This window comes from Falco rusticolus, chromosome 3 (genome assembly GCF_015220075.1).
Source record: "Falco rusticolus isolate bFalRus1 chromosome 3, bFalRus1.pri, whole genome shotgun sequence".
Taxonomy (NCBI): domain Eukaryota; kingdom Metazoa; phylum Chordata; class Aves; order Falconiformes; family Falconidae; genus Falco; species Falco rusticolus.
Genome location: NC_051189.1, coordinates 105,624,605 through 105,648,165, shown reverse-complemented (window position 1 = coordinate 105,648,165; position 23,561 = coordinate 105,624,605). Strand labels below are relative to the sequence as shown.

The following is a 23,561-nucleotide window of genomic DNA, read 5'->3' as shown; positions in this document are numbered from 1 at the left end:
CCCAATTACTGTCACCTGTTAACATCTTAGTCTAGAAAAGCAAAATTATTACAGATTACTTAATTTGCTTTCTGAACAAAGAACTTGTTTTGCTTTAACAGTAACTGATTTGCTAGAAAGTATCTACTTTGCTACAGTATTTAATTCGAATTAGAAAAATCTGTTGTCTTGCAAGACTAGATGTAAGCTGTACACTGTTGTGTGCAAATAACTGTTTCCTTGTGCTGGGATAAATAGCTACATAACCACAACACTGGTCATATAGAAACAGACTTTAGAGTGGAGAAGTGCAGGTTTGTAGTTAGAGTCATACCAAGTTTGTAACTATCAAAATATTTATTGGCAATTATAAACTTTAAATAATAGCTATACATTATATACTCAGAGCTACAATTTTAGAAAAGAAGGGTTCATAGTTCACAAAGTTCAAGAGAAAGTTCAACCACATCAATGCTAAAGTTTTCTTGAAATGCAGACTTCATTCTCTACACTTCAGTTGCTACGTTACTTCGAGTTTGGGTACACTCCTTCAAATAAATAATTTATAAATACAGAAACTTCAGACTAGGCAACAGGCTTTGACCCCTTTCCTCATTCTTCCTCAAACAAAGCATTTTTAATGCAAATGATTGTTATTTTACCTCTTCTCTTTCTAAGTAACACACACAAAAGTTGTCCTTACTCAGAAGCACGATGGAGTCTCCACTGGAATGCCAGGAGAGAGACACGATCTGGAAGTCACCTGCAGAAACAGATCAGAATTTGTCAGCAAGAAGCTGACAGGCCATGCTCTTACTCCAGGAAAAGGTAGCTGGAGCAAGTCACACACAAGCATAGATTTTTCTGGACTTGTCATTCTAATTCAAACTGATGCCACAAGATTGCTCACCACTGCAGAGCTGCATACCCTGATGATAATTGCTGCTCTTGTGTAGAGAGGGAGAAGCTGAATCTTTGCTATTTCTTTTCTGTTTAATAGGCAGAAAGGCATTTATGTGCTCTAGCTAATGGCCTTGCATCACTTACTGCCAACCATAAGACTTCAGCACACAGGCTGACTTAAGAGTTCAGGTTCACGTATGTTCTTCTATCCTTCCATATCCTATCCATATCTATCCTGATATGGAAGCGTACTATGTTACCATGAACATTTTTCCCCAGTCTTGTTTTGTTGTTTAGTTGTTTTCAGAATACCCAAAAAGTAATTTTTGGAGTTTTTATTTCATTAATTATTTCTGGCATTCTGCACAACTGCAGTGTCTATGTAAATAAACCAGTATGAATATAAATCTTGAGAGAGAATTCCACATACCATACAAATAAAGCAACAATTAAATCATTGCTAGCCCCCGTGCCCTGTCCTTGATATATTTTATCACATTTACTATGTCTCATCATGAACTCTTTTTTTGAGGAAGAAATACTAGCTTTTAAAAAGCTCCAAGGACACATCTGAGCCATTTACATGGTAATGCTCAGACCAATTTTAAGTGGAAAAATATTTTTTAAGTAGGAACCTGCTGCTGACCTATGGAGGTTATGGCAGGCAGCCTTACCTTCCACCGGGACCTGCACTGACACACAGCCAGCTGGGGACCATAAGTAGACTTTGTTATTTCCTGTACATACAGCAAGTCGAGGCTGTCGTGGATCCCACTGGAAAGACTGGATCGCACACAGCTGCTCTAAGACTACAAATAGTTTCAGCTTTTGAACATCCCAGATCCAGACAGCGTTAGGAATGTTATCTGTCAGGAGAGGAAGAGGTAATCACGTAAATAAACACCTGAAGGATGAAGACATCTTATTTTTTTTAAAGAAATGGGCATTAATTGAGGTCTTAACACAATACAAACCATTTAGGTATGCTGCAGGTTTAACACCACTAGAATTTTGCTGAGCAGTTCCTTCAATTTTGCCTTGGAAATATTGCAAAAAGGATAAAAGAAGTGACTTAGTTTGTCTTCTGGTCCTTCACCAGCTTTTATCAAATTATTCAGTTATGCTGCTGTTGATGGGGTTTGCATCCAGACAGAAACAGCCCTTCAGGACCATCGAAGGGAAAGATAAAAGATTAATTCTGTAACTTCCACCATTTGAGGTAATCGGAAGCCCCCCTACTACAGGTTGTGAAGAACTCTGCCTTTCAAAAGATACCTACTGTAAGTGGAGGAGGAAAGATCTATGTATTTCATTTTCTAATACAGTGATCTTACATTTGAGGGAATATGAAAAAGCACACTATTTTCATTGAATACAAAGCCACGACCGAGTTAATGCACTGATAAGCAGTTCTGGCAGCTCACAATACTTCATATGTGAATATGAATATGCTAGAAGACGTAGGCTGAATTTTCTCTGTAGTTACACATTTCCACAACGGAGACCTGATTTTAAATGGGGCCATGAGCCTTCTCATAGCACAAAATAACTGACCAATTATTGTCCTAACTTCTTTTATGAAAACACACCACATGCAAGGAGTAGGTTTCCCCTTTAATATAGGGCAGTAGGAACTTACCATTTTTGGTGGCCAGGAAACAGTTATCTGGACTGAATGCCATCATCCCAATTCCCATTTTGGGATTTGCCCTGTCAGCAACTGGTTTGACATACTGTAAGGAAACTGGCACCTGGGAAATGTCATCTGCAATTTGAAATAAAAGTACTTTACTAAGCAAGCTTGAATGGACACAGTATTTAAATGCCAACTGTTAACAAACCCTCTTATGTCTGAAGCAATAGGACCATATTTTAGTCTTCTCCAAGATGTTCCCATCAATGTAAGATATTGCATCTTCATATAAACAGTTTACTATTTCGACAAAAGAAGAAAGGCTGGAACAAGACTGAGATTAAACTATGAAAAAAAGGAGATGCACTAGTTAAGTAGCAGTGGAAATCTTGATTTCAAACAAACACCAATGCCAAACAAAGGTGATTTACAGTACTATGAACAATGAGATAGTAGAAAAAGGATAGAAAAAATATTATAATAATCATACATTGTCTACCACCTCCTTAATATTTCAAAGCCTGTTACCTGCAGGCAAGTTTAAAGCATTTCTGCTACTACAGCTTCTCAGACAAAAGCCAAATGGCCTTTTCACAGTCCGCTTCTTTATATAACCTCATACCTAAGGGATTAATCACTATCCTAAAACAGACAGCAAGACTGTAACACCTTCTGATTATTTTTTTATTATTATTATTGAAATTGCCACATACTATAAGATTCTCAATTGTAATAGTTATCTGATTCTAGCAATTATTGGCAACAGTTAAACTACGCCATTACATCACACTGCATGGATAGAACAAATGAGAAACAAATGCACACAATATTAAGACAACTTTTGCAAGCAGCTCCAAGACTGGACTGAGATCTGGATGCTATTTCTGCACCCAAGCAATTCAGTTCCTTCCTGCGCTATCCTGCCCATCTTTAATCTGCCTTCAAAGCACCACACAGACAGCGTCCCCACTAGCAGGGTGCTTACTACCTGTGGAGCTCTTCAGTGAATTTGAGAGCCTCAAGCAGAGTATCCAGAGGATCAATTCCAATATCGAAGAGGCAGAGTTCTCCTATAAAGTTTATTTATAGAAAGACTTCACATGGCAAACTCAAGTGTCTCATTTTAGTAAATTTTGGCTTACATTTACTTTGTGTGCTGAAGAGAGAACTAGCCAATGCTCTTGTTGGAGGGAAAGAAAGTCTCTCTGTTTCAACAGATGGGGATTTCTCCACTTCTTTATACACAATCTACAAAGAAACAAGCAAGAGTTCTACAGAAGGGCCCCGGAGAATGTGAACATGGGCTGTTAACAAATCATCCACATCCTGCTAACTCATGTGCAAGTGTATTATATCTCAGCATCCCCTAGTTTATCAATGGGGAAAAGGCCTTTGGTAGGCAAATACCAAATCCAGCATTCTCAGCAACTCATTTGCTATTTGGTACCATGATCACGAAAACACTCCTGTGACAAATAAATGAACCCTGAAGTCTACAAAGAATGAGTCTGCCAGAGTACACCTCATTCATTATTCCCAAGCGCTAAATCTGGCAGTACAATAAATCACCTTCATTACAATGGGAACATAGATTTTATTTTTGCAACAAGGAATCTTTAATTGGGTACTATCATAAATAAGTGCAAACAAAGTGCAACATTGCAGAAAGAAATAGCAAAAATATTTTAATGGTGTCCTTACAACGTATTAGTCCCAAATGCAAGCTTAGGATAAAATGCACCAACTGCAATTCCTGTCTGTGTAGTAGAGATTAACAGAGCTATTTCCATTTGTCTTCCATTACATATTTCACACATAACTGGAAGTAAGGGTACTTTTCAGTCATGAGAAGTTTTGCTGAGGTGCATTTAACGGATCATGTCTCACTTCTGGTTAAGATGCATCAACACAGACACATGAATATTGCAGACTTGCAGTCTACACACGTAAAGTCTTACAGGATATCAGTCCAGACGCGATAATAGTCTTTCCTCTGCAGTGGCATGCAGCACTACTACACTGTGTGTTCTTTTTACCTTGACAGATGAGAACAGCTTGTGATTTTTGGAACAAAAGCTATAGCTCTCCACCTGCTGCTGACTACCCAGAATCTGCTGGGCCTTGCATATGCATGTATGCAAGGATAAAAATAAATTATGACAGATGTTTACAGGAAATGCTCTTTAGGTGAGCTGATGAGTTTGTACATACAAGATGTAAGTCTGAGCACAATCCATTTCCAACGCTGTTTCAAGTCATGAATTGTATAAAGCTGAGACAAGTCTCTCCTGTTAAGTTTCCCAGTTTGCCATCATCTACATACCTAAATGTGTAATGCAATCACCATCTACATCAAAATACAGTGGCATATGACAGAAGTCATCTGAGAAATCTGTTAGTCCTAAAGCTGAGAGGATCATATGCATGTGTTCCTTGAACTTGAAAGGATTCATCCGGTTTTCTTACATCTCCAATTTTCATGCAAATTCCCAAGCCCTATTTACACATTAGGAGGGGGAGAAAAACCCAAGATCCACAGAATGAAATGGATACAAACGGCAGCAGCAAAGCACTGTTAATGATTCAATGGATTGTGGATCCATACTTACAGTCTTTGTATTAGCAATTGTTGCTGGATGCTCAAACTCTGTGATCTTCTTCCACGTTATATGGTTCAAGATACGCACCTAATTCAACAAAGCATTGCAAGACAGAACTGTTAGGACAATGTTCTACAAATGGTTTAGATAAAAGAGAGGAAATAAACCTGTTTCCTACCTTTTCACCATAGCTGCCAATTGCCAAAAACTGGCTGCTGGGACTCCAGGCAACTGATTTTACGCCTAGAGACCATTCATAAGCCCGATACGTGGACAGCAGTCTGCCATCAAGGGAGTACAGCAGTATTTTGTACTGAAACATAAATAGATGAATTCTAAAGACTAACAATATTGTTCAAAGCCACAGACATGCAAAACCATTCCCTCCAAACTCTCCCTGCTTGAAACACAGCAATGGGCATGGTCTCATATCTGTGACTTAAGAGAAGAGGCACTAGGCTTCCAGTTCAGCTCTTTTGGCACTTCCAGAACATGCCCACCCTGACCCCAAGAGCACAAATGCCCCACTGGGCCCGAACAACAGCCCATCCAGCCCAACGCTTCAACAACAGCAACAGGTGCCATTACAGAAGACTCTCATGCTCCTTCAGCATCTGCAAGCCACCTAACTAGGGATGTTACAACCCTGCCCCTTCCCAGGGTTATTTGTTTCCATCACGCTGTTCATAACTTCATGGCCAGAGGAGGACACTTTTCTATACCTAGAAGTTCACCTACTCGAGCAGGAAGGATAGCAATTTATATGTTCCTTGCTAACTTTTTGGATGAGTACTTTTACTTAACTGTAAAATTACTGTGCAATGCCATGTAAAGTAAAATAGTAGAAGAATCTTACAGAAGAATTATTTCATTGTTAGGTCAATAGTGCCTTCTGCAGTGTTTACAATCAAGGGGTTTTTTCCAAGGCAAATTAGAAAGAAAGCTACTAAGAATTTGCTGTCATTAAAGATTTACATAACAGCTTGACATTCACTTGTAAGGGCATCCATTACCAATACAAGGATATTCTTTAAAATTGAGTTCAGCTTTTGTTATGTTTAAAAGAAAAAACAATTTTAACACTAGTTATTTTAATTACCACTTTATACATGGTGGCTAAAAACCAGCTTGAATTCTCCAAGAAAATAATGTGCTTTTTCCTCATACCTCCAGACATGTATCCCACACTGCCAGAACACAGCCATTAGGAGCCCATTCAATCCCAACCAGATCTTGTGTTTCAGTGTCAAAATGCTGCCCGCAAAAGAGAAAAAACAAAACCATTTGAAATATTACGCTAACAAAGACTGTTGCACCCGACCTAACATAATTGTCAGTTTTCACCTTTAAATGCTACTGCAAATGCAAAAAGAGCCTTTTGTACACTAGTGTAGAAAAAGAAATACTTCCTTTTGTAATAGTATGCTGCACTCACCATTTCTTTGGTTTCCCTCTACAGGAAAGAGAAATAGTTGCTATACCTCAAAACAAACAGCATTTCAGAAGAGAATAAAAGTAGTTACACTGAATCAGTCAAGAAATCTAGCCAGCCTAGTTCCTTGCCTCAGAAAGACCAGTACAGGATCATTAGGGAAGAGACTGGGAACAAGACAAGCATTTAGTGGTGTTTCTCAGATTTTGCTGTCAGCTTCTCACAAGACTCAGAATTCCTGCACCAGAGGTGACACGATGTGTGGACTGGCTCTTCATGGGTTTTAATTTCTCAGATCCATCCGGTCCTCTAAGACATGCCAGTGTGCATCCTTCACAGACCGTTCTCATTGTTAAACAGAGAATGTGACAGTTTATATAATACATTCCAAATGACCACTTTATCAAGCATCTGATACTTTCATTATTATTAATGTAGCATAGCTTGTAAATCAGCTCATGCAAGAACGTAAAGGTGGAACTTTCACATTCCATCAGAAATTCTTTACCAATATATAGAATATATTGGCCTCCTGCACAGAATACTGCTGCAGAAGTATGCCTGAAGGCCAACAAAGGAGCCAGATGCTGGATAGAAAAATGCATTACCAAGCCTAAAATCAGACTACCAAAGTGACTGAGTCCGAAGCAGCATGCACCATATGTTTGTAGTCTATGCAGAAGCAGCGGAAGGCAAGGACATATCTTACTCTCAGTAGCTGCCAGTCGCTGCATACAAAGATGCTAACAAAGTCCTTGCAGTCACGTCTTTCTGCTACTGCCATATAGCGGCCGTCCTTGGTGAACGCTAGCCCTGCCAACAAGACAAGGTTAATTAAAAAAGAGAGAAAAAAAAAAATAAGACAGACTAAGTTGACAGCTCTTCAATGAAGAGCATTTACTCCCAATTCAAAGGAGAAGTCAAAAGGAAAAGTATCTTCACAGAAGATCACATCAATCAAGGCAATGCATAGTTACTAATTCGCTTGTGTCAGCCATTCTTAAACTTTGTACTATTTCTAAGAACATGGCTTCATAGCCATTTCAGAACTTCAGCATGCTTCAGAAAAACACATTTAATCCCTGACACAGTTGTTCTATAAAACACACAGATTTCAAATAAACAGTTCATTAAGTCTAGCTAAGTGGATTAGTTAGGCAACCGCTGGTATTGCACCAACTTCCAGGCATCAGTCCCCATCCACTCTTATTTTACATGTAACACATAATTGCCTTTGTCATATAGAGAATACAAGCCTCAGGCAGGAAACTGTAACCACAGCCATGTGGCTACAGTCCTAACATGAGCTTTCCTTTCAGATCTTTCCATGTGTAAAAGATGACAAAAGCCACTTTGGATTAGTGTTTTTCATCATCAACGCATCCAGCTTAATTTAATTTAAGGTCCCTTTGGAGAAGAACACACCAAAGATGCATATCTGAAGAACAGGCAGACAGAGCAGATGTAACCCCTCATCCACAGCGAGAACATGACAAGCCCTGAGCACACCTTGGTGCACTTGCAGGAGGCGGCACACAGGTACTGATCTCAGAGCTGTGCACCCCTGTGGGCAAGCTAACCCCTCAGCAGGGAGGGTGCCAGAGCCAGTTTTGAAACACATCTTTCATCGTTACATGTCAACTTAATTCTTCTTTTCCGCCATATTAAAAAAATACCATTCCTGTGTTTGGTTTGTGGCACTTACCCTGCTGACAAGCTTTGGGATACTTGATGTACGATATAGATTTTATACACAAGGACCACACGGTTATCCGCAGCTGTCAAAGAGAAAGAGACAAGGAAGTATTTGTTTATTTTGTAGGTTAAAAAAACCCCTAAGTAAATAGAAACCCATAAATCCAATTTAGCAACACAAAGTAGATCAATACACGTACTGTGGCTAATTAAGCTTTGCAGCTATTCTATGTAGCTCAAACACAAAGCCCTGAGAAGTAACTGCAAGGAATTCCCTCCCAACTCCCTTCAGTTAGCAAGGTTACTTATTCCAAATTAATATTACAGGCACACTGGATACTCCAGAAGGGTATATAAGATGCAGAACACCAACAGGGAAAAGAGCTCCTCATTATTAGTGACTTTAATGTTGTTACCATGAATCCAGCTACGTGGTTGCCAATGTATCATACATAGACACTTTTTAGTTGCTAAAAAGTTTAAACACAGAATCTGGATGATAGATAAGAAGTTTCTTGCATTTAAGAATGAATAAGAAGTTACAGCAACTTAAGAACATTGTACCTCTTGCCACTAAGTATGAAAATTTTGGTGTATTTTTCAGCTTTCAGACACATTCGGCTTTGACAGAGAATTTGCATTTTGCTCTTCCCTCCTCAGCCACACACAAGACTGCAACGTTATGTAATTACTGAGAGAATTAGAAAAGAACGAAAAGATGCTATGCAAAGCAAGGCATTAGCCATCATGTTTGGGGTATTTCTGGATGCTTGTGCATCCATAAAACACTAGAACTGCAGGGAAGGCAGTCAGGTGTAAAACAAGCCTCTCCACCACTCTTCAAGGTCACAGCCTGCATTCTGGAAGCTCTGTGTTGCCATCTGCAGATTATTCAATTAAAAACAAATACTTACTCTCCCTTAGCAACAGCAGCCACACCAGACATATGTGCATTAATCAGTATGTCATGTGAACCTTTGCATTTATATCTGGAGTGAGGAATGTTTCCAATGTAATTTTTTTCTTGTGTTTTCCTACATTTTATTGCACCAAGGTAAGAAATTCTAGAAGAGACACAGGTAAAACTATTCTTGCAGTAAAGCACCACAGTCATAAAGCTATCTTTCACAGAACTACTGAACAACAAAATTAGTTCTGATTCATTACAGAATTAAAACTTTAGCTCTGTCTACCATTTCACCATCCTGCTTCAGATGCAGATCATCAGCATTAGCAGCAGTCGGGGGAGGAAGCTTCTGCTACACTCTTTTGCATGTTTGTCCTCAATGCACACTCTCCTTCCCTAAAGTAATTGGAACTACTCAATGGTGACTAAGGACTCCAAGGCAGCATCCTAGAACAGATTCACTGTTCTATGTGGTAATGCTACAGACTGTGTGTTGCAACAGGTTTTTTTTCATTGCTGACACTATCATTTTTGCTAGAAAGCATGATTCAAGTAATTGATGTGGTGTCCAAACTGAATTTTGGAACCCTAGTAAGTGCTGCCTCCTTCCACAGACATGTGGAGTCCCAAACAAGAGCCCTACTGCTTTGTATATACAGAAGCAGCTTTTGAGATGTGAAGGGACAACCCAGAAATAATTAAAAAAAAAAAATTATTACAGGAAAGAGCACAACCAGATCAGATTCCAGTCTGCTTCTACCCAATGTTAGCAAAGGTATTGGACCACTATTTAATGCGGTGTTTATGATTCTCTTTATTTTACAGGTATGAAATTACAACTAGACATCTATAGTACCACCTTCAAGTTTAGCAGGTCCTAAAGGAATCCACTACATGAACAACATTAATCAAGTTTTATATGAGCTGCAACTGCTCACTTCCGGACATACAAAAATACAGCATTGTTAGTCTGCTCTTCATGCAAGATTTACTTTAAAAATACCAACACAATGCCTACTCACATTCTTCTATAGCAACTGCAACAGTGATATGCTGCTTGCTCCTATTAATTGCAGCATTAAATGTACTTGCTGCTGTTGCTCGCTTGACCAAAACACGCAGCATACACAACATGCATTCTACACCCACTTAATACAAGCTTAGCAGCTGAAGCTTTGAATGCTGAGGTCTGGATCATAATTTTTTCTGACAAAGGCATCCACGTTTACACTTGTGTGGCTTCTTGGGCTCACAACCAACTCACCTGGCCTACTGTGTGCCAAACACACTTCTATCCTGGACCACATCGGCTGGCTCAGAGCCTCAGAACAAGGTAAAACCTTACCACTCACACCAAGCTCAGGTACACAGGAAGAAGAAAATCTTTACAGAGGTGAGAAACAGCACATCACGTGCTGAGCTCTTACTGTCACCTCCGCCTTGACTGAGACTCCACCGCAGAAGAGGAAAGGCCAGTACACCTTTGTTTTGAAAAGTCTTTCAAGCATCCACCTCCACGTCACCTTCAGGTGCAGTCCTCTGATATTCAGACAGAATATTCCCTTAAAGGGTCAAGTTTTCTAACTCCTCAGAGAAGGCACAGATAACAGCTTCCCTGTTCATTCTTGTCAGGTTGTACTTAACTGCCGAGCACACACTTCACCAACACCAAAAGTTTCGGTAATGCTGAACTCTGATATTGTTGGAGCAGTACCGTGTTGCACTCTGCACCTCCCCAGCCCATCATTTCTAGCATGTACAGCATAAACTGCAATAATGTCACTGCAGTGCTGGGGAAAGGCTACAGAGCACAACCAGCACACTCATGGGAGACCGTGTATATGCTCTGCCATAACTTCATCGCAACCTCTTGCCCAAGTCACATGACACAACCTGAATGCTTTGGCCTAGGGTAGAAATGTGTAAAGGCAAACCACTTTGATTCTCCAAATTAGGGTTCTTTCCAGTTGTTCTATTTGTACACACTCAAACACTTTTATAAACTGAGAAAGTTACACTGTGTGCTTGATGTATGGACTTCACACCCATCTTACATGGATTAGCAATATGTTTACAGTTCAATTGTGACAAAATGGGAGAACCTTCCTATTCCCAACTGGAACAGAAACATTATTCCACGATCTTGCCCAAGCTGCCCGTGTAAACTAGCCCAAGAAAAGAGTATTTCACAGCTAGCAGATATGATTATGAGAGACAGAAACCTAAAATGCCGAGGGTGAAAAAAGCCAATCACTTAAAAAATTACAATACATTGCATCAATCTTGTTTGCTTTTCTCAGAGACTTTGGGGGAAAGGGACAATTGCTTTTACAGCAGGAGAACAGATTGTGGTCAGCAAGCCCTTCTTCACTGATCATTTTGAGGGGTACTTTCTCTTTAGCATAGATGACTTGATTAAGTGGAGTTGTCAAACTCAAATCCTAATGATAATGGTGTCTGAGAAGTTTTCAGCTGTTGTTTTGCAGTGGAAAACCAAACCAAAAGCAGACACATTTTTAAAATAGCCTAAAAACAGCTGAGAAATAAAAAGTATTTAGATGGTAACGTGATAAACAGTCTCCACTGCTGGGTTCAGGACCACGTCCCAATGTTGACAGCTATAGGCAGGTGTAAGACTGGTGATTTTCAATAGATAAAAACACACTTTTAAACAACCTTGCATCTCAAATGACTGTCAACTTTTGTCCCAGACTTGACTGGGTCACAAGGCCTCCTTACATAGCAGTGTCTGTCAGCACCGGATTTCAAAAGATTATTCAGAGCACATTCCTCGACAGAGAGCATTTTTCAACCAACATAGCCATTTACAGTTACTAAGGATTAGCTCCAATATACACAGAAACACAATTTTTCCCCCGCTGCTGTAGTTCGAAAGAAGCTCCTTAATGATTCAGTACCTAACATGGAACTAAAGAAAGAATATATGCAGTTTATAAGTAAGGCTCTTAAAAGAAACACTGAAGGGCAATGCTGCTGGTCTTCAAACTGTTTATCATAAAATACGAGTCACGAGGAAGCACAGGATCCATTTGCTTTCTTTGTATCTTTTATCTTCAGCTCTTTTTTAAGCTCTGTACGTGCCTATGCATTCAGGTGGAACAAGGGCGCAATGAGGAGAGATAACTGGTACCACACCTTCCACTGGACAAACTGGTAACATGGAATCTTCTAGCCATGAGCTTGCCATGTAACACACTGCAGGCATGCAGAACTGCCTCGCAGAGTGCCTTTCAGCAGAAGTACCACCTACTACAAAATAAGTAACAACCAACAGATAGGGGACAACAAGCTGCTTTCCAGTGCACTGCATCAATCAATACAATCAACATGGGGTTCCAACTTTTTCAGACACCAGATGAGACTTTGCATAGCAGGCTTTCAGAACATGGTTTTCCAACTACTTTAGATTTGCTCTTCATTAGTTAGATGAGAAAAAAGTACCTTCATTCCCCCACTCCCAAACCTGCTTTTCCTAACAAAACTGTACTCTAGCTTGGTATAAAGAACAAGGTGATGAAAAATCAATTTGCAACTATTCTGGCCACTTCTCATGTGTACCTGTGAGATATAAGCAGACAAAGAAAAGCTTTCTAGATTTGGATGTACCTTGGAATATATCTGGCTGCCCAGTAAAACTAGTTTTTGTCTGGCAAAACCTAGCAAGTTTGTATCCGTGTGGTTTGCCAGTCTGGACAGCAGCACTGACACCCCCCAATGGAAGGAAATCCTTCAATCCAGCTTAGCAAGAGTTTAAGTAACAAACCTACATCATTTCTACATCTCAGCAGGACTTCCATCCTAGATGCTGACAGAATGACACACACGCACATTCTTAAGCTGACACACGGCACAAAGACACTTTCAAAATTTTGGGTCAAGTAACTAGGTACTATGTACACTTTTGCAATTAAGCATGGTAAATTCCTCTGCCTCTGCCAGTAATCTGTTACTGTGAAAAACAACCCACTATCAAGTGAAAAGACAGAGTTCTCTATATACTTCCTCCAATAAGACTGTACCATTTAGTTGCCTTGTATATCATGCTGTTTATCACAGTAACAAAGTTTCAGACAGGTACCTGTGCCATTCAGTATTACTGTACACTGTGCAACAATTCTGGGATCCAAAGACTTGCACATCATTACAGACTCATCTCCGATAAGACCATCACATTTGCAGAGTTATGTTAATATTAAGTGCACATAGAGCGTGGCTGCCCATCTCAAAGACTGAAAAGAGTCAAAACGGAATTTTGAAACCTGCATCAGTTCTGCTGTACTCATCTTGAGTTAGGAACTGCACACCAGTCACATCAAAAAACCCACAACATTATTCACTAGAGTGCTGACCAAAAAAAGAACTTGACTGCAAGTTAGCCAATGAATAATTTCTCTGTGGCACAAGTATGTATCGCTAGAAATAAATTAGCACCATCATAACCTTTAAAAAAGTTCTAGGAATAAGAGAGTTATTTGTGAGCTTACAGTGGAGCTCACGTGTTGATCTGAAGAATTAAAAGTATGAGTAATTAGTTGGTGCTGTTTGAAAATGTCAGGCTACCAAAGCCGAGCTGCATTGATTTACAGGGAACCCCCAAGCCCTCCAACCAATTGCTGAATTTGATAACACACATAATACACCATTATTAAGTGTCCTGACAGTTTCTGTCACAAGCACTACTCATGTCTGTCCCACCAGACTATGGATTTAGCAGAGAGAGAGTAAACACAACTCAGACATCGGCATAACCCAGGCAGCTGTCTGACAAAAACTAATTTAGCAACCTGTTTACAGCTGGAAAGAAAACTTATCCCAACACATATGCCAACTTGGCAAAGGCTTAATGAAATCCTCTAAGGTCAAACCAAGTTCTGTTGGGAGGCAATAAATACTTGCTAGTCCACCCACACACACACGTGCCATGAGATACTCACTTGTAGCACATAACACCAGCCTTCAGTTTGGGTTACCAACTACAACACTTCTGCCTGATGAGCAGGCATGTCTTTACTGACTTCGGGTTGAAATTCCGGACTCATTTCTTATTTTAATCGCCATCAGGGTGATTAATTCCTGGGAAAGCTAAGGCCTAAATTCATCACTCCTCCTAACCCACTATCTAAAGAAGCAGGGGAATGGGGCGGGGGGGGGGGGGGGGGGGGGGGAATGCTTTACAACCACAAAATCTTTACCCCAGTCAGCACTAAAAACCCTGGCCAGCACTAAACACCCTTGCCAGAGAATTCTGCCACATGTGCAGCAGGAACCACACCACAGCTGTATGCCAGTTTCTCCACAGGCTCCCCCGAGAGCACCAGCATTTGCACTAACACCAGTCCACAGACACAGATGACAAAGCCCCTCATCTATGCACCACTAACATTGGGATTCACACAAAACAAGAAAAAAATCTTGCAGCGTAAATTTGCATTCAGTGCTAGCAAGGGTTACAGTGCAATAACCTGTACTCTAAAAATCCGTCTACAGGTTTGAAAACAGCAAATACAGCAAAAGAAAAATGTCTTGCATCTAGTTCTTGGCTATTTTCTGACTGTTCATCATTGTACTGAATAACATGGATCACCAGCTCTAATGCAAAGACTATAAAGGTGGAGAGTCAGACTTCCCCATGACTTCCAACAAGCCCAGTGCCCAGCATCCACAAACTGATTTGGATTCTACCTTAGTTTGGAATCCAGAATAAGACTCTTGACCGCTAAGCACTTACAGGTGTTATAATTTTAATTTCACAAGTGGTTATATCAACAGCAGTCTGGCTCCTATGTGTAAAAATCAAACAATTATGAAAGTATTTCCAGGATGTGGATCTAAATCTCACCTCATAGGTCAATAAACCTAAGACAGTATTTTTTCATTCCATACCCACTCTTAAATGTTTATGGTTTGGGGTTTTATTTGCTGGAAATCCTGAGCCTTTGCCAAGCTACAAACAACACATTTGATTTCTAAAATTGCTTCGATAAATGCTAGTTATCCCTACACTTTTCTCAAACACATAGTTTTACTTTCAAAGCTAAGCATCCATTTTCTATCTCATCACCAGAAGCAAGAAAATAAAACGTTAACAGAATAACCAACATCTAAACTGAAATTAACCTAGATTACATACAGGAATATGGGAGAACTATAAATGTATTCTTTACCACCACTACAGCTTTAAGAGCTTTAGGTTATTTTAAGAGGCAAAGGGCAGACAGTAACATCTGATACTGTCAAGAGTAGTAATCATGACTTCACACTCACATGGAACTCAGTCGTATTGAGAATGTGACGACCATCCGGACTCCAGCATGAAGCCACCAATCCTGCCGACCCCTCGTCAATCTTACAGTGCCAGTCTGGCTGCTCCAAGGACCAGACCTAGGTCAGAGAGGAAACCAAACAGACACTGCAGCAAACAAACAGCTTATCAAAATCTCTTCTCACAAGCACACGCTACAGCTGTGAAAAGCTTCCTGCGTTGCATACCAGAGAGGTCAGGAAACTTGAAAGCCCGTGGCCATGAAGGACTGGCGCTGGATCCCTCTGCAAAAGTAAGCCCCACACCTCTATGTGTTAATACAACCATAAAGTAAGGTGGGGGGGGGGGGGGGGGGGTTCTGTGACAAATATTCTGAACGTGCAACACTAGAAGTTTTAGTCCATTTAACAAGTTTGTATATATTTATTTCCTACTGTACTAAGAAACTGGCAAGATATTCTCCAGCTTTGATGTGTTTTGACAAATATTTTTATTCCTTGGGGTTTTTTGTTTTTGTTTTCTTCAGAGATGTTTGTCATGGTTTTAAAAATAAGGGCATGCTGTATTATCCTCAAACCACATGTTATCAATAACAATGTCAATTACTTTGGCAACAGCCTTGAGCTAGTGCTTGCTGTTAAGGAGATCCCACTCACAGCACACACGAATCCCCAACAGGAAACATTCTGCCCCGTTTTTGTCCTTACCTGAACAATCCCTCGCTTGTACATGGCACACAATATGAACAGAGAATCAGACGACCATTCTATATACTGGATCTGATCCAGGCAAGTGTACAGCTGGAGGATCTGGAGGGAATTCACGTCCCGAACCACCAAACGGTACTGCACACACGAAGCCTGAGCAAGAACAAAACCAAAACCAAGTTGGCACACCAACACCAGGCTCGAGAACCGCAACTTTTACAGCACCGTGACAAAACACTGTGCTGCTGCCACCTTAGACACGCTTCAGACGCCACTGGGATTTTTTATTTCAGAAAGGCTTGACGTGTGCCATGCTCTACTGCAAACTGATAGCCAAAGCAGGAGGGAAGGGGGGTTATAGTAATAAAAAGAATCCTCATTCACTCTATCACTGCTGGTTAACTAATTCTACGTTTTTTCAAAATTATTCATTGGCTCATAACTGTTATTTTATTTAATTAACCTTAATCAGGTCTCCATTACAACGACCCTCGTTAACTAAAAGCCTTTTAGCAGGCAAGCCGTCCCACAGACACGGGTTTTACTCCAACAGCGCTGCCGCTGCTTCTCCAGCACCCGGCTGGGGGGCCCGCCCGGTACCACACGCCCCGGACTGGCGGGGAGAAGCCGCTGCGTGGCCGCGGGCCGGGCCGGGCCGAGGGGCCCCCGCTCCGCCCGGGCGTTTCGCCCAGCGCTCCCCTCAGGCCGCGGAGCCACGGCAGGCGGGCGGGAGCGGCCCCGGTGACACGCGGCGCCCCCGCCGTACTCACCAGGCACTTGCCGTCGGGGGAGAACCTGCCAAGCAGACCGGAGAGCTTGAACAGCTCCGAGAAGTTCATAGCGGGGAAGGGATGGAGGAAGGGAGAAGCGGTCGCGCCGCGATTCAAACACGCCCGCTCCACCCGCCGCCGGCCCGGCCCGGCCCTTGCCCCGCGGCGGAAGCGGCCGGAAGAGGCGGGAGCGCGTGGGCGGGACAGCCAATCAGAGCGGGGCGCCGCCGCCCCGCGGCACGCCGGGAGTTGTAGGCCTGAGGCGCGGCTGGGCCGGCCCGCCCGCGGGCGCCCGGCGGCGGGAAGCGGGCGGGAAGCTGCCTCATTGAAGTAATTGTTATGCAGATGAGCCGTGTAATGAGCCGCAGTGCGGTCAGACGCCGGTTCCCCCCTTCCTGGTTCCACAGTCTGCCCCCTCCCGCGGCCTGCCGGCGTAGGCCAGGCCTCCCCTGGCGCGTTTCCGCGGGCCCTGGCGCGCGCCCGGTGCCCGGACTAATTACCCCTCCTGGCTAATTACTGACTGCAACGGGAGACCGGGCGCGATGACCTGAAAGGTTCCACAACTAGGACAAGGGAACTGCAAACTGCAATAGAAATACCCCAGTAAACAGGATGCTAATTGGATTAAAATGAATAAAAAAGGAACGTTTTGGGAGGAGGATTAGCCAAGGATCACTGGAGAGGGGGGAGCAGCCTGAGTAACCCCTCCCAGGGTACATATACCTTCAGGAAACGGCCACCCCAGTGCAGCCAGCTGCAGAGGAGCCAAGGAAGGGACCAAGGATTTTGACAGGGACATCTGTGTCCAAAAAATGGCCCAGTGCTTTGGGCACCAAGCACAGAAACTGAGGAGGCCTTGGTGTCCCTTCCTTGCTGAACTGCCACCCAGCAGTGGGGGGGTACACAAGTCTTCCTCCTTTGGTCCTGCCAGCTCATATTCTGCATTTGTGCATGGGCAATAAGCCCCTCCTGGACAGCAGACTGGCTGCCAGGCCCCGCAAGAGCAGCTGTCTGCGTGGAACCCACCTCCTTCTTCAGGGTGTATAATCACCACCATTTAAAAATCAAACCTTGGGATTAGAGCAGACATTTGAGTCTTGGTCTCTATGGATTAGGTATTTAGGCCCCTGAAACTGGTTACAGTGACTCTGATGTGTTTAGGGGCTAGTAAATGCATCTGTTTTCTGTCCCTGCCCATACCAAAGGGACAGAATGTGACAGCTGCTCCACAGCCACCATCTGCCCTGGAAAGCAAAGTGTGGGTGCCTGCGGGCAGGGGGTGGCTGTTAGTCCCTGAATAGAGGCGGGTGACTTCATGGCACAGCAACAATTTACCAGTAATGAACCCCGCTCGCCGTTTTCCCCAAGTGACCAAAAGACCAAAGACTGACCGGCAAACTGGTAGGTTTTGAAAATGGCTGTCAGTAAGAAGGTGTATCAGTGAGTCCACACAACACAGATAATAATCTCATGGCTGATGGTTTTAATCAGAAATACTCAGTCTTCATCCACAGCCACTCTATGTGCGCCTCAGCAAGCCATTTTTCCCCTGGGGGAAGCAGCATAGCGAAATGCAGGGCCCTTATTGGTCCCCCAGGCAGGCTGCCCCAGTCCTCTGATGCCCCAGGAGAGATGAGCTGGTGATTTTGACCAACGCAAGCACAAAACCAACTCAGTCTATCAAACTGGTGAGGGGAAGAGCCTCCTTTGGTGCAGCAGTCTACGTTGAGTCTCCTTCCCCGCTCCATCGCAATTAAACCCCAGCAGCCGCCTCAGGCACAGCGCTGCTGGGTGGCTGCCGCTGCTGGAGCCCCCAAGAGCCAGCTTGCCCCGGAGTCACTTTGGCACTGGTGACCAGCTTAATTCCCCGGCACGCTTGGCTGAGCATTCCCCACCCCCTTGCAACTGCCTCCTATTCCAGGAAGGAGTGCACAGGGTTTTGCCTCACTTTTCACATAGCTTTCAACAGCTCCAATGTCATTGCCTAGGCGACCGGGACGCTACTTGATTGTAGTGCAGTAAATAACATAGATCCTCAATCCCAGGCCGCTCCTGTCCGCGGGAGACCTCCGGAGGAACTTGAAACGCTCGGGAAGCCAAAGCAGGTAGGAGGAAAAGAAAATGACTGAAGGAAACCCCTTGCTATTTTTGTGCGTGAGTTACTCAGCACGACCCTCTCTCGAGTGCTCGAAAATGCAGCTGTAAGATGATTTGCAGCTCCTTTGCTTGTAGGCTAGTGACACGATATTAAAGTGTCTTGCAAAGTTTGCTCCCAAGTGGCTTAGATCTGGAGTTAGAGCACTTGCGGAGAAAAAAGTGGCCAAACCTTGAATGGGAAAAGCAGAGGTGGGGCCAGGTACTGGCAGGATGCTGAGGCTGGCTGCCTGCTGCCAGGTCCCTACGCAGGGCTGATGCTTGGCTGACAGGGAGGGAGGGAGAGTTGGCTGGTTTAGCCTCCTGCCCCATCATGAGTTGCCTGTCAATGACTCTGGCCGTCAGAGAGGATTTCTGTTGGACCTGCCTGCTTCTTGGAAAGAAAATTGTTAATAAGCTGCTGGACCCCAGGGAGGTCTCCTGAGGTTCAAGTGTGCTGCAGGAAAGCTTGCTCACTCGTTTTTGGACACTTTTACAAGCCTTGTTTTGCAGGTGTGAATTTAATAATCTGGGACAAATGAGCAATAGCACAGGCTAGTGTTGGCATCTTGGGAGCCATCAGTGTTTTGCAAACTTTTATGTGCTGGGGGATGGATGAGCCTGATGGTTCTCATTTTGCAGAGGAGAGAAGGTCCAGGGGCCAGTTCACAAGACATCAAGTAATACACAGCAGCTTGGTGTGAGACTTAGAAATGGCTCTCAAAAGCCTTCCTCTCTCAGGATGGGCCAAGAGGCTTTTGGAATTAGGAATAGCCCCATTATACAGGTTCTCTGCATGTATTTCCCTTTAAGGTGGCTGTAAAATGCTGTCACATTTCATTCTGGGCTGTTGGAGTGACAGGATAGTGGTTAATACATTATTGCTAGGTGAAATAGCAATGCACATTTCTAGGTGTCTAAAACCAAGGCTTAGATTTAATGCTGAGATCAAAGATGCACATTCCAGAGAGTGCAGAAACTCAGCTGCCAGGCATCACTCTCGGCAAGGCATCAGCCCCCTGCAGTACCCTCCTTATATTGATGAAAGAAGGAAGTTGAGTTTATAATAATTATAAGAATATATTCAGACCCTGTGGTCAAAACACAAACCGTCAGCTGAATGAAGCATGGTTGAATATATGCAAGTTCATCTGCTCTGCTTCTCCAGAGAGTCATTCTCCCTTCTCGGGATGGCTGTAGTGGGCTTTGGTGCATGCTTTTCATTCTGCTTCTGTCCCTGGGGCTGGGGGAGAAACGGCTGCTTCAGCTGGGCTGGGGTTGACTTGGCATCTCAGACATAGCCAAAGTCACAGCAGTGGGAAAAAGACTGAGGACACTGAGCGTTTCCATACTAATCAGTGGAAATCACTTCAGTGGCAATTTACAGGGAGGGTACGTGGCCAGAAGGAGCTGGCCCCGGAGCGAGCCAACCCGCTCCCGCAGCTCCAGAGGGGTGGCAGCCCCCACCTTGGTGCTAAGCCGGCAGTGGGCTGAGCTGAGCCCCAGCGCAAGCGAAGGTGGTGGATCGCCGCTTGGTAGGGTTTATCTCTGTAGTCTTGGCCTCTTTTTTCCATGTGCAGTTTCCCTGCAATGCCCTGACTAGCAACAGAGGGAAGCAGCAATCCAGCGAACAGTGGAGCCGGCTTGGGGAAGCACATGGAGAGCAGCTTTCCCAGGTGAAATCTGGCAAATCACGCCAGCAGCCTTGGCACCAAGCACCAACCACCCTGCTTTGCATGATTTGGTCTTTCTTCCCCCAGTAGCCTTCAATAAATGTGGTGTACATCCTGTGGCAGCCCTCGTGCCAGCCCTGCCAAGCATCCCACATCGCCTCCCTGCTGTGTCAAGGCAGAGGGGACAGAGGACCTCTTTGCCCTTCCCTGGGCAAAGAGATCTGCAGTTTAATAAGCAGGTTTGGGTCTCTAGTGTTAAACTCTCCTGGTGGGGGTTTGGCTAGAGAACTCTTTCTGGCAGAAGTCAGGGTGATACCTCAAGTTTTTCTTTTGGTGCTGTGAAGCTGGGGATGTCAGGGAGCTGACACAGTTACAACAGAGGCGAGATAGTCTCCAAATGGACCAGGGGGGCTGGAGGTGGCAGAGAAGCTGAACCTGAGCTCTGGCTGATCATGAGCTCTGCCACTGCTGATGTGTTTAGCCCCAGGTCATTCACTTCCCAGTGCCATTTACATACCCCATAGGCACTGGGAAGGTAGTTACATCCCAGCCATTTGTAATTCTTATTTAGCAACACAGAATTAGTCTCTAAAGCTCTCCCTAGTTCACCTTTAATTTAGCTGTGCCACAGGGCCTCCACTGCTTCTGATGGTGATGGTGTGTCCTTTCCTTCTGCTGGACCTCACCATCAGAATGCTTTCCCAGCTTCCCTGAATGTGACTGCCTTCACTGTTCATTGCATAATGGGACTCCAAATGGCACCTCATTTTTCTTACTTTTTCTAGTAAATGACGTTGTCATCAGCACCACTGCCAACCTTGGGGAACCCTATTTGCAAAGGCTTTTGTGATTCTTGCTCATTTTAGATGCTCAGCCATCAGGCTGTCATTCTTGCAGCAGAGGTACTTTCCCAAGATGTTGGATGATCGCAGCAGCAGGGATGTGCATTAACAACACCCACAGCCTGAGCTTCTCTTTTGTACCATGGAGTTTAGAGCACAAATGTGAGAAGATACTGGCCTGGCTTTGCAAGTGCTGATTGTGCTTTGAAAGAGAAAGGGAACTTCCAAAACGCCCTTAAAATATTCAGATTTTTTTTCCTTTTGAAAACGAGTGCAGCCACGTGGTTAGAGCTGGTGTCACCCATCATGACCACGCAGCCGGGGCGGTGCGGAGGTGCTTTCACCACTGAAGGGAAAGGCCTGGCTCCTTCCTGAAGCTGCCGCTGCCCTGGGCCAGGGAAAGCAGCATGGAAGAAGGGTAAGGCCACTAGCAGTCACCTGCCTCAGCTCTGAGCTCTCCTTTTCTCAAAGCTGCCATGTAGGTCCTTTCCTTTCTCTGTGTGTCACATGTGGGACGAGGAGGGATGGGAGGACACAGACTCTCACTGCTAGCTATTCCGCAATGACACCCATGGGGAATGAGCCCTCCTCTGCTGTGGCAACCCCTCCTGGAAAAGCATCTGCAGATGTCTTGTCTTGCAGATGCAGCAGAAAGCAGCTCCCAGCATCAGCTGTCGGAGGGCACCACACTGCTTTCGTTTTAACTCCTGGCCCCTGCAGCCACCCAGTCCCTGGCTGATTCAGAGGAGCCCGGGCGACCCCGAGCATCACTCAGAAAGCTGCTGCCCTCATGCTCGGCAGCTCAAGCCCCAAAAGCAGGAAGTTCTCAGGCTTTCACTATTAGATGTCGGTACCAAGTTGAAATGAGATGCTAACACTGGGATGGGTCAGAGGCGTAGTCAGGTGGTGCCTGGGGCACATCCATGTCAGCCAGGGCAGGGAAGCAGCCCCACTGCAGGTAAGGGAGGAAGAAGACGATGGCATGGCGGGGCTGCCAGCAGAGGAAGGCAGCATGGGGATCAAGATGGCTTCGCAAAATCTGCCGCTCTGGCTGCTGGGGTCAGAGAGGTGCTGGGCACAAAGGGAGAGCTGCGTACTTCCTTCCGCACTTGCAGGAGGCCAAGAAATGTTGGCCAGGGGCAAGGGGAGCCGACTGGATTGAAGATGACTCTGCTTGTGCCTATGCAGTAGCATTCAGAAGGCTTTGGCTGAAGAGTGGGCTTTCCCACAGACTTCCCGTATGCAGTCTCGGATAAACTGTGCTTTCTCCCATTAATACTTTCTTGTCTGCAAAGCAAAGGCAATGTTCCTGCCTCGCTTTATTTGGGGGGCATCATATTCCATTCAATAAAGTTTGCAAGCTGCTTAGAAGTGGGAAGGTCATTTTAATGTCTGAACAAGTAAGATTTAGGATATCTGCGTCATGGCTTCACTAAACTTGCAGTATGCATCTGGGTGTCTTATGGATTTGTGGGCATTTGCAACTAGAACTTCCTGAGAAAAATACATTAGCCTGTTGGCAAACGATGTTCCTGGGATAAAAGGTGCCCCATGCCCAAAATGCACAAACCAGGATCAGAGCTGAAGGGCTATCTATCAAGATAGAGCACAGGCAGACTTTTGAAGTGAAGTGGGCACTGGTTCAGGATGCCTGAGCTCCTGCCAGTGCTCAGAGCTCCTGCAATCCTGCTTTTTTGGCACACCTTGCTCAGAGCCAGTGGCACCCGCAGATGTTTCATGTACCAGTCCATGGGGTATACAGCCTGTGGCCTGAATTTGTGGCACTGCTGTGATTCAGAGACAGGAATGTCTCTCCCGCATTCCCCAGATTCACAGAGGTGGACTTCCACATGCAGAGCAGAGCAAAGATGACACCATGCAGCCCAGCAGCTTGGACCTGGGGCTGCAACAAGGGTGCACTGATTCTTGCTGCAAGATTATTTTTCTGCCACCTAGCTTAGGGTTTCAGTTTGATTCAGAGAGCTGGTACTCGAGAGTTTGGTA

The 23,561-nt window shown here is 44.2% G+C and overlaps 1 protein-coding gene across 1 annotated transcript; it reads right to left on the bottom strand.

Moving 5' to 3' along the window:
- Nucleotides 1–317: 317 nt before the first annotated feature.
- WRAP73 (WD repeat containing, antisense to TP73) lies at nt 318–17,064 on the bottom strand. The gene is made up of 12 exons (XM_037379213.1): nt 16,910–17,064; nt 16,140–16,292; nt 15,435–15,551; nt 8,253–8,325; nt 7,257–7,360; nt 6,283–6,369; nt 5,294–5,428; nt 5,125–5,202; nt 3,658–3,763; nt 2,522–2,647; nt 1,557–1,748; nt 318–742 (listed from the first exon to the last, which is right to left on the bottom strand). The coding sequence occupies exons 1-12, from the start codon at nt 16,976–16,978 to the stop codon at nt 633–635; spliced, it is 1,350 nt and encodes a 449-aa protein (XP_037235110.1). The 5' UTR covers nt 16,979–17,064; the 3' UTR covers nt 318–632.
- Between the last annotated feature and the right edge of the window lie 6,497 nt (nt 17,065–23,561).